General features: G+C 36.5%; 1 protein-coding gene across 1 annotated transcript; it reads right to left on the reverse strand.

Annotated features, from left to right (window-relative positions):
• Nucleotides 1-12,499, reverse strand: LOC100791920 (probable methyltransferase PMT28). The gene is made up of 16 exons (XM_003550331.5): nucleotides 11,310-12,499; nucleotides 10,683-10,832; nucleotides 8,744-9,014; nucleotides 8,552-8,644; nucleotides 7,830-8,004; nucleotides 7,142-7,384; nucleotides 6,731-6,925; nucleotides 6,001-6,196; nucleotides 4,264-5,160; nucleotides 3,933-4,048; nucleotides 3,391-3,566; nucleotides 2,250-2,440; nucleotides 2,082-2,168; nucleotides 966-1,123; nucleotides 661-871; nucleotides 1-572 (listed from the first exon to the last, which is right to left on the reverse strand). The coding sequence occupies exons 1-16, from the start codon at nucleotides 12,081-12,083 to the stop codon at nucleotides 420-422; spliced, it is 4,086 nt and encodes a 1,361-aa protein (XP_003550379.2). The 5' UTR covers nucleotides 12,084-12,499; the 3' UTR covers nucleotides 1-419.
• Nucleotides 12,500-12,849: the final 350 nt, after the last annotated feature.

Below are 12,849 nucleotides of genomic sequence, written 5' to 3' on the forward strand. Positions count from 1 at the left end.
TTTACACGTTCTACATGATTGCATTGTATTATAATATTTCCAGCTAATCTTCCTCTCCTGAAAGACCAACTGAGGAATTTGCTAAAATATTACAACAGAGCAACACTAAGCAATAGCTTGGTGCAGCAGAAGCTCAAACATATTCTTCTGATCTCAATCTCAAAAACAAATTACTTCTGTGACTGCAACATTGACATCCAAAGTACTATTTGTGGTAAATAAGAAAAAATGTTCTGTTCATTCAACTGCTGATTGGGAAAACAATGGGGCTTAAATACACAGAAATGGTACTAACCTATGTGTGAAGCCATGTATTACAAAACTGTCCTATTGAAGTATGTTGTATAACCTAGAGTTATACACTGAAGAAAAAAGATCAACAGGAAAATGAGTGTTGGCTGCCAAAGGCTCTTAAATGTCTAACCTGCTTGATTGCGGGTAGACTTGTGATGTCTCTCTTTCCTGTATCTCAATTGTCCTGGATCAAATCCACCTTCCTCTGATCCATAGACGGACCACGATGGTGTGGCAGCCATGTAATCTCTGCTGTCAAAAGTTCTTCCAGATGCCACCTGAAAATAAATTGAGGCTAAAATATCATAAACAAAACAATAACCCAAATTTGGTCCAAAAGAACAGTTGTAGGACTCAGATACCCACCAGATCATGAAATTTTTCATAGTCTATCCATGTATACCACTGGCCATCAATTTTGAACTTATTAGTTTTTGCTAAGAGGACACAGCACGAGTGAGCATGCTCACATGCAACTTCATACTCTCCTTGGCTTTTCAAAGCTAGGGCCTCAGAAAAAGCTTTCACATCAGCATGCCAAGGGACATTATCCATTGTCAATTTTGACGTAGTGGACCTGTGAAGAATTCATTGTCATTTGAAAGTGGGTCTCAGATACTAAATGCTAGCTGGAGTGCTGGACTAAAGGAGGGAAAGAGTGGGAGACTTACGAGCCACAATATGTAACTCCCTTGATTTCAACAAAGTCAGGTTCTCCTAAACTAAAGAGCTTAGAATAAGCATCAACTTCTTCGGTATTCCAGCCTTTCACCAGGGTCAGGCGGTATACTGTTCGCTGATGTTTTTCCTTTAGAGCAGTCAAGGAATCCTGGAACATAGTTATGAAAATACAGACAAGCTGATCAGGAGGACAAAGTATACATCCAATGACAAATAGTAAGATTAAATCCAACTTAAAAGAAAAAGAAACTGAATTAGCTTTTCTTTTCTGTCATCAAATAATATCTATTGCTAATATTGTTGATTCTTGTAGGTAGACAACTAATCAATTCCATTCTTTATAATGATAAAAAAACGGATTCTAACAAAAAAAATACTCCATCGGTCCTTTTTATAAGAAACAAATTGATGATCTAGCAGGTTCCCATCTTTTACAAAAAAGGAAAACCAACCCCCCTTGACATACATGAATATGTGTCGCTCAACATATCTGGAAGCCAAGGAGAACATTCTTTTGCAGATATTATTACCCATATTCAATATTATTGATAGCATTTATATACCCTCCCTATTCATTGCAGGTTGATTATTTTGTCAACACAGGTTTGCTTACAATGCATTAAGCCCCCACCCAAATAAGTATTTTACAAAGATTCTTCAAGGAATTCCATTAATAACTTACTATTTTGATCCTTTTGAACAACTCAGTGAATTTAGAATATTAGCTTAAAATCTGAATGGTCTTTTTAGAAGGCTTGAATGATCATTAGATCAGACCTATACAATTTTTACAGTACGAAGATTAGCTATTCACAGACTAGTAATACCCACTGTTTCTTGTTTGGGATTTAGCACTGACATCAATGCTTCAAAATTGGTAATCATGAAGGAAAAAGGGTATATTATCACCCACGAACTACAGATCCTAAAATAGAGCTCTTAGACAACAGAAAAAGGCATTTCTGTAATTCTGTTAAGCTGCTCCCTAAAATAAAAGTAAAACATACAGTTTCTGCTCCATCTTCATGCACTTCTTAAGACATGGTCGGATTCTACTAAGAAAGGATACATCTAAATTTTCACTTAGAGAATGGGAAAATACTTACAATGAATCGCTCCCAGAAATCTCCAAAGAGTGGTCTATCAATTGCCTTCAAAGAGTCCTTTGTTGCAGCATCTACACTTACATATAACTGCAAAGGGGAAACAAGAATATTAAGTTTTACTAGCATTAGCATAACCAACCATGAGTTTAATTTGGAAAGTCACAAAACCTGGGTGATAGGTTTCAGTGACTTAATTTTCTCTGGAAATTGTGCATTTGTAACTAGAAAAGTGGAAATCCTCCTTTTGTGCAGCTCATCCACAAGTGCATTTATCTCTGGATACATAATAGGTTCACCAACAAGCGATAATGCACAATGACGTGGTGAGAGACCTTCAGATAATCGCTCCAAGGTAACTCCTACAGGAAGAGTTAAATGAGCCAGTTTAGAAACTAATCACACAACACATGAAGACAATGATGTGCAGAAAGGAAATTAATCTGAAGCTAATCTCCCCAATATCAGTCAGAATTGATACATAACAGGGTACTTGCACCAAAAAAAAATCTTTTGATTTATAAAATTACACACAGCATGGCAATATGGAAATTAATGTCAAAATGGGTGTTGTCACCATATAAATGTACATGCATTAGGAAGGGCTATCTAGATAGAAGACAGTGTTGATATAACAATACAATCACTGAATAAAACATCAACACTGGAATTTTTTTTAAATGACAACATAATTTAAGTTTTCATTGAGGGCATGGTTTAAATGGAGAGGTTGTTTTTGAAGGGAAATGGAGCGACAATTAAATTTTCATTTTTGAATAGGGAGGGATATATGTGTTCCAAAGGGATGATTGAAAGGTTACATGATAATAGTTGGAAAATAGGTCATGATGTACCTAGAGTAGTAGCTTACATTTTATTTTTTGTCTTTTGTATACCTGCTCTTTTCAGAGCTCTGTATTTTGTACTTACCTCTCTTCAGCTTACTGAGTAAGCTAAGTTTTCTAATATAATAGAGCCTAAGTGTGGAGAACACACTTGAGGATTTCCATTCAATCATCTCTAGTTACATTCAAGTATAATCTCTCACTTAAAAAAGTTCTCAAACAGGAGAATATTTACTTGAAATGAAAACTATACCCTCCCCTTCTCTTTCCCTCAAAACTCCTTCACCATAGCACATCCTTAGTGTGCCCAATGCTTTCAATGAGAGCATGGTGATTGACAGTACACAAGACATGATCAAGGGCTACTTTAGCTACTTCACTATTGACCTATCACCTATGTGTCCATCAATCTGACAAATAGCCTTATACTACTTCAACATGATTGCATCATAGAAACATAAATTTACCAGGAACTCCTTTCATTTGTTTAATCATATTTGTATGCAGGTCTATTGCAGAATTTACAATCTCTATTGGATCATCCATCTGCCACTGCCAACTTTTCCCAACTGGATTTGTGTGATGCCTCCAGCAGAAAACACATTTATTTGCACAAGCCAAGCTAGGGGTTGCCTCCATGCATCTGTTTCAACTCAAAAAAAAAAATGACATTGTGAATTTGGCAGGTGAAATATGGTCGCCAACATATAAAACAATCGCTAAATCAGGATAAAGCCACCAACAGTATGGCCAAGCTTCAGATGATGTGGAATGGCAATCCACCACATTTTTCCAAAGTCAAATCATTATATTGCAGCCCAAAGTTATCTTCAAATAAAGGTACACCCATTTTAGTACCAATGAACTCCATCTTAAAATTCAGCAGGCAAGAATAAGGTAACAAATTCAAGCACCTAGTGTTACCAGCTAAAAGATAATGAACGAGTTGTAGCATGAAGCCTACCTAGACATATAGCATAAAATGAATAGCATGTCAACTTGTCATTACCTGTGACTCTCAATTCCATAAAACGAGTGCTTATAGCAACCACCTCGACCTCGAAGCTGCGCCTTGGTCCATCTACAAAGCTTGACACCACTATGCGACCCAATAATTTTATACCCCTGCAAATTGAAAATTGATAACCATGAAGGAAGCCAATTCTAATTAAGAACCTACACCCTAATTCAAATCTACCAAAGCTAATTCTGAATTAAGAACCATCACTAATTAAGCAACACAATAAACTCAGCAACTCTAACTCATGCAAACAATACACGAATTACACAAAGTGCCATGTGACATTATCACATAATTCATGTTATACATATATATATACCTGCTTCTCTAAATTTGCTCGAATCACCGGAGTGACCATTTCTCTACTGCCATTCAACTTCCCATTGCTCTCTTCCCCATTAGCCACCACCTTCCGCCGCGAAGGAGCTTTACCAGCAATGTCCTCAAGATCAACAATCTCACTACTTTCCACATCAGACTCCTCTTCAGAACTCGAAACCACGCCGCATTCCTCAGCACCATCATTATCACAGCTTTCCACAACACCAACGCCTTTCAAAACCGCCACCACCTTCTCACACCACCGATCGAAAACCGCGTCCACGTCATCGCCACCGTCGATGTCCCCTTCGGACAGGGGAACGGCCTCCGTCGCGCCGAGTGCCCTCAGGTGCATGGCGAGGCCCTTCGCGACGGCGTTGAAGGAGTCGTCACCGTAGGCCCGGCTCCCGACGCCGAAGACGGCGAAGCGGCAGCGGGAGAGGAGAAGGGAGCCGGCGCGGAAGTCGGCGGCGGCGTCGGCGAGCCACGTGGCGAAGAAGCGGGAGGCGGCGGGGGCAGCGCCGTCCTGCCACGTGGAGGCGACGAGGAGGATGAGCGTCTCCTTGGGGAGGTCCTCGGGCTCGTAGTGCTGCGCATCGACGAGGTCGAATGCGACATCGTTGGAGGAAAGGAGCCGGTGGAGGCGACGCGCGAGGGTTTTGGCGGTGCCTGTTTCGGAGAGGAAGAGAATCTTAGGGTTAGGGTTAGGGTTAGGGTTAGGGTTTAGGGAGAGTTTAAGGTGTCTTAAGCGGCGAGACTTGTAGAGACAGTAGAAGGTGGTGGCGGAGAAGAGAGCGAGGAGTGTGAGACGCGCGGGAACTGAGGATAAGGATATTGATATCGACATTGTTGGAGTTAGAAGATGGAGATTATGAAAGTGTGGTGAATAGTGATATTAACTAACTATTTATGTGTTGTTGTTATTGAAAAATGGGAGTGAAGTGAAGAGTGCATGATTTAGTTCGCTGATCTGTTTCGGGAGCGGTTTTCAGCGGCCAACACTATCGGAGGAATCAACCAAGTGTGGAGTTTATGGGCCGGGGTTTAAAGTTGCAGCTTGCAGGCCTGGTTCTTTTGTGATGGAATAAAGAAGGATAAATCATTTGAAAAAAAATAATTAAAAATGAAACAGAATTAAATTTAAATGAATTGCTTCTGTTATTTGAGTTCAAAATAAAATGAGATGAAATAGGACGGTTGCATTTTATCCTATTTTACTTTTTTTTTAAAGGAATTTTACTTATTTTTTATGAACTAGAAATATATTATTCCTTAATTTTTATTAAAAAATTAAAATAGTAAAAGAAAAAAAAAAGTATTTTACTATAGAAATTGTGTCACTTAAAGTTAGAACTACTAGCATTCATTTAGATATGAAACGTACCAATAGTAAGAACTTATTATATAAACTTGGTAAAACTTTTAAAAATAACTTATTTTTAGTTTATTCTTATAAATTTTATAGTCAAATAATCAAATTTATGAGATAAGAACTTATTAAATAAATTTTATCCAAATGTACCTTAAACTCCACATATTAGATCTTAATTATACGGGGAGGAATGGTTAAAATTGAACACTGATGGATTTGTCGGATGAAGGATGCCTCTAAAAATTCCTTCATATATATCATATTTCACGTTGAAGAACATGGTAATATAACTCGTACACACACTTGTGGTTGATGTTGATGTTGATGTTATACAAGAAGAAAATTGCATATAATAGAGACTCAAGGCCTCCACATAGTTTTCCGTGCACACAAGATACCCTCCTTGTCTTGAGCAAAAGTCATTCTAATCTCCCACTGCATACTTTTCAATATTTCCTCCAACGGATTTAGAATTTCAACTTTGTCACGTATAATTATCCAACCTCCTGGCCGTAATATACGGTCCATCTCGACAACAATGGTCACAGGCTGCTTGCACCTACAAAAGAATTGTTTCAAAAACATGTCATGGAAGCAATTTGATCACAAGTCTCACCTAGCAGGAGCAAGTTTTAAGGTTCATATTAAATGGAACATGCAAGTGATCTTTAGCATGTAGTTAACACTCAAATTGTAATATATAATTCTAATTTAACTACAATCCACATGAACCTATCCATTTAATGTCATGTCAGCATGTGGCACCTGTAAATCATTTTTAGATTCCTAAAATACTGATTTCAGATTTTGGAAGATGAAAATCAAAGAAAAATCTTCACAGCAACCAAAACAAAAAAATTTCTAAATTTACATAGACCAAAATAGTGATTTTAAACTTTAGATGAATGAAAATCAAAGAAAAAAGTTTACAAGAACCAAAACCAAAAGTGGTTTATTTTATTATATGGACTAAAAGCATACTTAAACCTTATAACTTTACTATAATCCACAAGAACCGAACCATTTAATGTCATGAAAGAACATCAAGAGAAAAAACATACATAAAACAATGTAAGACATTATCCAGCCATACCTGTTTTTGAGCCGTGAGAACAAATGATCAGCATGCAAAAGGTCATATGTTCTTGGATAAGTGCCAAATGATTCACACCAATCATGGTATATACCAATTAGTCCTCGTTCAAAAATGATGGGAAGCGTATCCGGTGCATGAACAGGTACAACATTCATCACCCAGACCTTTTGTTGAGAGAGAGCAACAGCCAATCTGCATTTTCAAGGGAAAATTGTTAATTTATTTTTACCATTGTTCCTAACATGTGTAGGAAATCATGCAATGAACATAAACATGTGCATTAAATATGTGTAATGTAAGCAAAAAAAATGCAGCTCACTCATTGATGCAACGAACTTATCCATGATATCTATACAAGCTCTAAGACTTTCAAATTTAGTACAAAATCAAGCTGGTTTTCTGGCATACCCTCCATAAACAGATTTCATGTCCATTACATTTCGGATACTTGTCCAGTTAATGCCCAACCCATTGAGATATGACTTATTAGCAACAGCATTCCAGTGGTTGGTGTCTGCAACCACTTTCTCTTTGTCGTTCACCCAGTCAGGATAAGATTCGAGCCTCTTGGGCCATTCCTCAGGCCACTCTGCTCCATGTAGTTCAATTCCAATTGGAATGGTGTGCAAACAAGTCTTTATGGGAACATACCTATTCAAAGAATATTGAAAAATAATAAGTCATACTATGTGATGAACCCAAGCTGTAAATGCAGTAAACAAACAGATTTACACATACAAACACAAAAGCCATAATATAGCATAAATGATGAGTTTGGTTTGGAAGTATCCCAAGCATCTAAACAACATGCAATTCAATAATACTTTTTTCCCAGTTTGGTTTGGAAGCTCAAATGATCGATTATAATCAGAGGCTGCACTATCATACTAATGTGTAATTACATGGCATTACCAGATTAAAGAAGTTCGGCTGACATGAAGTAACACAGAAAAATCAGGTTTGCATGTCGAAGATAAATACACATTTTGACATTAGCATTCAACTATAAGAAAATTATAACTGGACATATATTGTAGAAAGCAATGTCATATTACTAGAAGATCAATTTTGCAAAATAATATTTACAGTGGGATACCAGGCTGCATCAGGATTTTCATTTTCTTTGCAAATTGGTGGAACCTTCTTCCTTCTCAATTCGTAAATGTCATTTCCTTCAGGCTTTTGATATATTTTAACTCCAACTTCGCCAACATCATCACTTTTATGCGCCAGAACATTCCAACAAATAGATGCGGTTAATGTGGTCATGGCTGGAAGAGAAAAGACATGTAACTGTCACTTGTATGGCATTTCAATTGCCATGTAACAATGCAGAGCAAGGTTCATTTCTACACAAAGCATTGCCAGATCTTATAATGTATTTCAATATTTTCTGCTATAAGGCAATGTGCATCTGATCTCCAATGGTTAAGTACCAATGATATGGAACACACTGCAAATTTTATATCTTACAGGACATATAATGTGATCATTTAATGCTAATTTAATTTATTTTCCTATATTTATATTATATAATATTCAAAATGTATAATTATTACGAATTTGATCAAAGCTCAATGTGATCAAACCTGTAGACCATGATGATAAATGGTCCATTTTTTACAGAATAAATAACCTGATTAAATATCCTGCTTCAGTTTTGTTTAAACAAATGGTCAATGAATAGAAATAGCATCAAGTTAGCACTATCATAATAACCACACTTAAAAGCCAGGGTGAAAAAAGAAATCTTTGACAAGAAACAAAGTTCATTTATTTCATCTGTGGAGGCACTTTTGAATCAAATGTGAGACCGACCTTCTTCTTCTTCAATGCTGTCATGTTTAGTTGACATAATAAAGTATCCACCAGGTCGTAGAATCCGATTCATCTCTAATAGAAGCTTACCACCTGAAAAAGTGGGGAAATTTAACCTATTCTTCTACGAAAATAAATATAATTTGGAGAAACTATTTTCAGAAACAAGTGACAAAAGACAGCAACACAAACCATTGGAATGCCAAGGTATGCTGCAACCCCCACAATGTATAGCATCAAAACTTTGACTTGGAAAAGGAAGCCTCCTTCTACCTAAAGGACTAATCACTGCTGGGAAGCCCCGCTCAAGCGCCACCTGAGCTAAGTCCACTAGGTCATTCTTCAAGCCTAGTGATAATGTTAAAATCTCCTTGTCAAAGAGAGCAGCTGCCAAGCTTGAATCTGTACATCCAATGTCCAGGACAACACGAATATTTTTACCCCATTCAATGTCTGGTACCATCTATAAAATTCAGAATGAGTTTCAAAATGTTTTCAAGATGACAGCAATAGATAGTGGAAAAAAAATATTCTGTTAAGTTGATAGTTATTACTTTAGCCAATATAAACAAACATCAAAGATTGACATCACAATGTGATTATATAATACACAAAGAAATGAATAAATGTGCAAACAAAACCAAGTGCTGAAAAATAGTTGTGACAAAGAAAACCCAAGAAATATTCACTAACTTATTGAACAAACCATAACAAGACAATCCTAGAAATTTCATCTATATTTTCATCTTTTGGTATCTGTTACTGTTAGAATATATGGCAATATCCAAAAACATCTTATAATATCTTAAACTACCCTCAAGGATTAGCTTCCCTATTTCTTCATTATCTTGTACGATTAGTTACAATATTTTCATATCATATCATGATGTGTTTCCTTAATTAATTAAACTTATAGTTATAATTAGTATAAATGAGAGTAAGTACTGTAAGTTTTATGAATACAATACAATAAATAATATATGCACTAACACACTCATCCAATCACAAATTATTATGTATGATAAGTTTATTAACTATTGTAGCGTAAAAAAATTTACGCTAACGGTACATGCTCATTAACTCTTGCGAATATATCAAATTGCCAAATTCCCTAAAATTTGGAGTTCTACTTTAATTTCAAATTAATTGCATCTCATGCCATGTGAACCATCTGACTTCTCTTGGTGCTTTAACTCCCTTCCAATATGTGATTCCTTCATGCAAGTTCAGCCTTCTTCCAGTTGGGTCCTTAATTTAGATCATTTCTTTCTCCATCTTAGCTTCAACTATGCATTTGACAATTTTCCAGCTACTGTGTCCTCCTTTCAGTGGTCATTGATCGTGTTCTTTGGTACCATTGTGACATCTCCACCATGCCCTAACACTTGTGCATGTTTCTCTCCAAGTTCCTATCTCCCGTGTCATGCATTTTTTCGGCGCATGTTTCAAATAATCTCTAGTCATCGTAGCTGATCCCCCATTATTGATCATCTTTCTTATAGATTTTCCCTTTCTGCTTCAAATCATGCACTGAGAAAAGAAAAACATCAACCTACTCTCATGGCTTCCCCAAAGAAATCAATCCGGTCTTGTGACCTTACCAGAAATATCAAACCTTAGGAACTAAAGCAACAGTGAGACAGTGACAATGGCAGCAGAGTGTCATAATAATTGACATATTTTCATTATGCAAAATTAAAATGCCGATGGTTGATGTGCTAAAAGAATAAACAATGATTTTCAAGGCATAACACTCTGAAAATAAGAATTGAGCTTACTGAACTAGCCAGTATCTAGATCTAGAAATTATCTAACTACATGAAGTACTCACCATATGTGTTTTGTAGTGTTAAAAGAAGAGACCTACTATAACTGGTAATTTCCCTTAATTCACTGTTCTCTCCTAACAGAGAATCCTAGGTATAGTGAAAAAAGAAAAAAAAATATCAAATCAACAAATTACTAACAAGTTAATCTCTAATGTCATTAAGGTAATTCTGAGTTTATCATGTTTGAGAAATAAAACTCCAGCAGTCCCTCTTCTTATTGTTTTCATAGGTGCATCGATTTTGTTTGTCAAGAATCATGCTTAAGAGGTACCAAACATAACACACCCTAGTAGAAAACTTACCTCTTCAATGGACTCAAGATAGTGAAGAATCCCTCCCTTGAACTCAGATTGGTTTTGGGGAAAAGTAAGATACTCTCCAGACTCCATCAACCAATTATGCCTTTTTACGTATGCAGCTAGTTTCGGGTGTGCAACATTCTTGTACAATATCTGCACTGACACGAGATCTTACCATGAGAAAACAACAACACACCACACCAACATTTAAGCTTATGAGCCAGTTTGAATAAATTTCAAAGAGAAATGCTAGGAACACAATCATTCGAATTCACTCTCTCTTATTGGTTGAAATTTATTGAAAATCACAAAATTTTGTAGGTCTCACATCATATTTAATGAACCTCTCATAATTTTGAAGTTTTCGATAAATTTCAACTAGTAAGAGAGTGTGTGTTAGAGAGTGTAATCCTAGCATTCCACAATTTCTAAACAAACACTAAACACCTATAAGGCAAAAGAATAAAATAAATCAAGTAAAATGAATCAAACTTCTTGTAGGAATTAAAATCAACTTATCCACCTTACTTCTCTAGAACCTACCTTATCTAACTTGTCCATAATCACCTATAAACTTATAATGGCTATTTTGTAACTCAGAAATTAAACAGTTATCTCAATTTCATATACCTTCAATTTGCTTTCAGGCCAGGGTAGTGGAGACTCATACCCTTCATGAGGAAGAGGAACCAGACACATGAAGGGTGTCCTCGGGCAACTCCTCTCCGTGTGCCGGTAACTAGGTACCTTCCCACCACCAACTTCAATATCAATGCAGGGAATGTAATTATGCTTGCTTCTAGTGCTACACAGTTTCCAGCTATAGGTAGCATTTGGATCAAACAAGGGTCCTTTCACCTTTCCCTTTCCCTTGCTTGCTTTTCTCACCTCCTCCACATCTTCCACCGCCTCATCAGAGTCGCCCTGATCCACAGATTCAGCCAAATCGCCGCCGCCAGCATCCACATCGGCCTCACCCTCCACCTCCACCTCCTCTTTCTCTTTCTCTTTCTCTTCTTCCTGGTCATGTTGTGGTTGAGGATCTTCATTCCCTTGATGATTCCCTTTCTCCTTATTATTATCCTCCTTATGCACGTGTTTCTTCTCTTTGTTGTCGTTGTTGTTGTCTTTTCCCTTATGTTGTTCAGGGTGGTGACGCGTGGCAGCAGAAGGGTGTTTTTTAGATTCATCTTTCTTCAACTTTTGAGGCTTGTGAGAAGAGGAAGAGGAAGCAGGTTCTGCAATGTCCTCAAAGCTCTCCCTTTGGGTGGTGACAGAGGTTGAAGAAGACGAAAACACCCCCCACACGAAGATGAAGCAGAGACCCAATATGGTCACAGCTGTCATCTTCACCCACAACCCATGAGGCCGCTTTGCTTGCCGAACTAACCGAGCTATGGCCATATATATATCCCAATCCAAACAATGGAAAATATTGAAAATTGAAATTCAATAATCGATTTTCAGGCTTTCAGCTCTTTGAAATTTGAACTAGCACTTCCAAGTACCACCCTTTGGAAATGAATCTGATCTAACTCTATTAGTCCAACACAAGAGAATGAGAATAGTAAATGAATGGGAAATCGAAAAAAAAAAAAATAACTCGTTCAAATCTGAGAAGTGAAACAGAGAGGTTGGTTAGGTGGTGTTGCCTTCATCAGAGAAAAATGGTGTCTGTCTCAGAGTGACGAATGGGAAAGTAAAAAAAGAAAATTGAAAAAACAATGGAAGAGATGCGAATGGTTATTTTAGAAAATACACAAAGAGTTAAAGAGGATATGTTGTTCCTCGGAGCTTCGATCTGTATGTATGAGGTTGGATACGGAGGCACAGAGTAGATTATACGAAGTCAGCATTTAATCAACGGTAATAACTAATAGCGAGATTAAACACTTTTTTTTTCTTATAAAGTTTGAATTTGGTAATAATAATAACGTTGAAGCTTTTTATTACATGTAATTTGCTGATTTTGCTTTTTTTTAATCTCTATAAAATTATTTTGTTCATTTGAAAAGATAGTGTGACAATGTCATGTTTATGTAAATATATTTGTCACATTACGAATAAAGAAAAAAGTTTATATATCACATTATTAGACTTTTTAAAGTAAAAATATAAAAAAATAAATATTTATTTAAATAATACAATCTAAAAAATATTTATTTCGATA

This window comes from Glycine max, chromosome 17 (assembly GCF_000004515.6).
Source record: "Glycine max cultivar Williams 82 chromosome 17, Glycine_max_v4.0, whole genome shotgun sequence".
In the NCBI taxonomy this organism is placed as follows: Eukaryota; Viridiplantae; Streptophyta; class Magnoliopsida; order Fabales; family Fabaceae; genus Glycine; species Glycine max.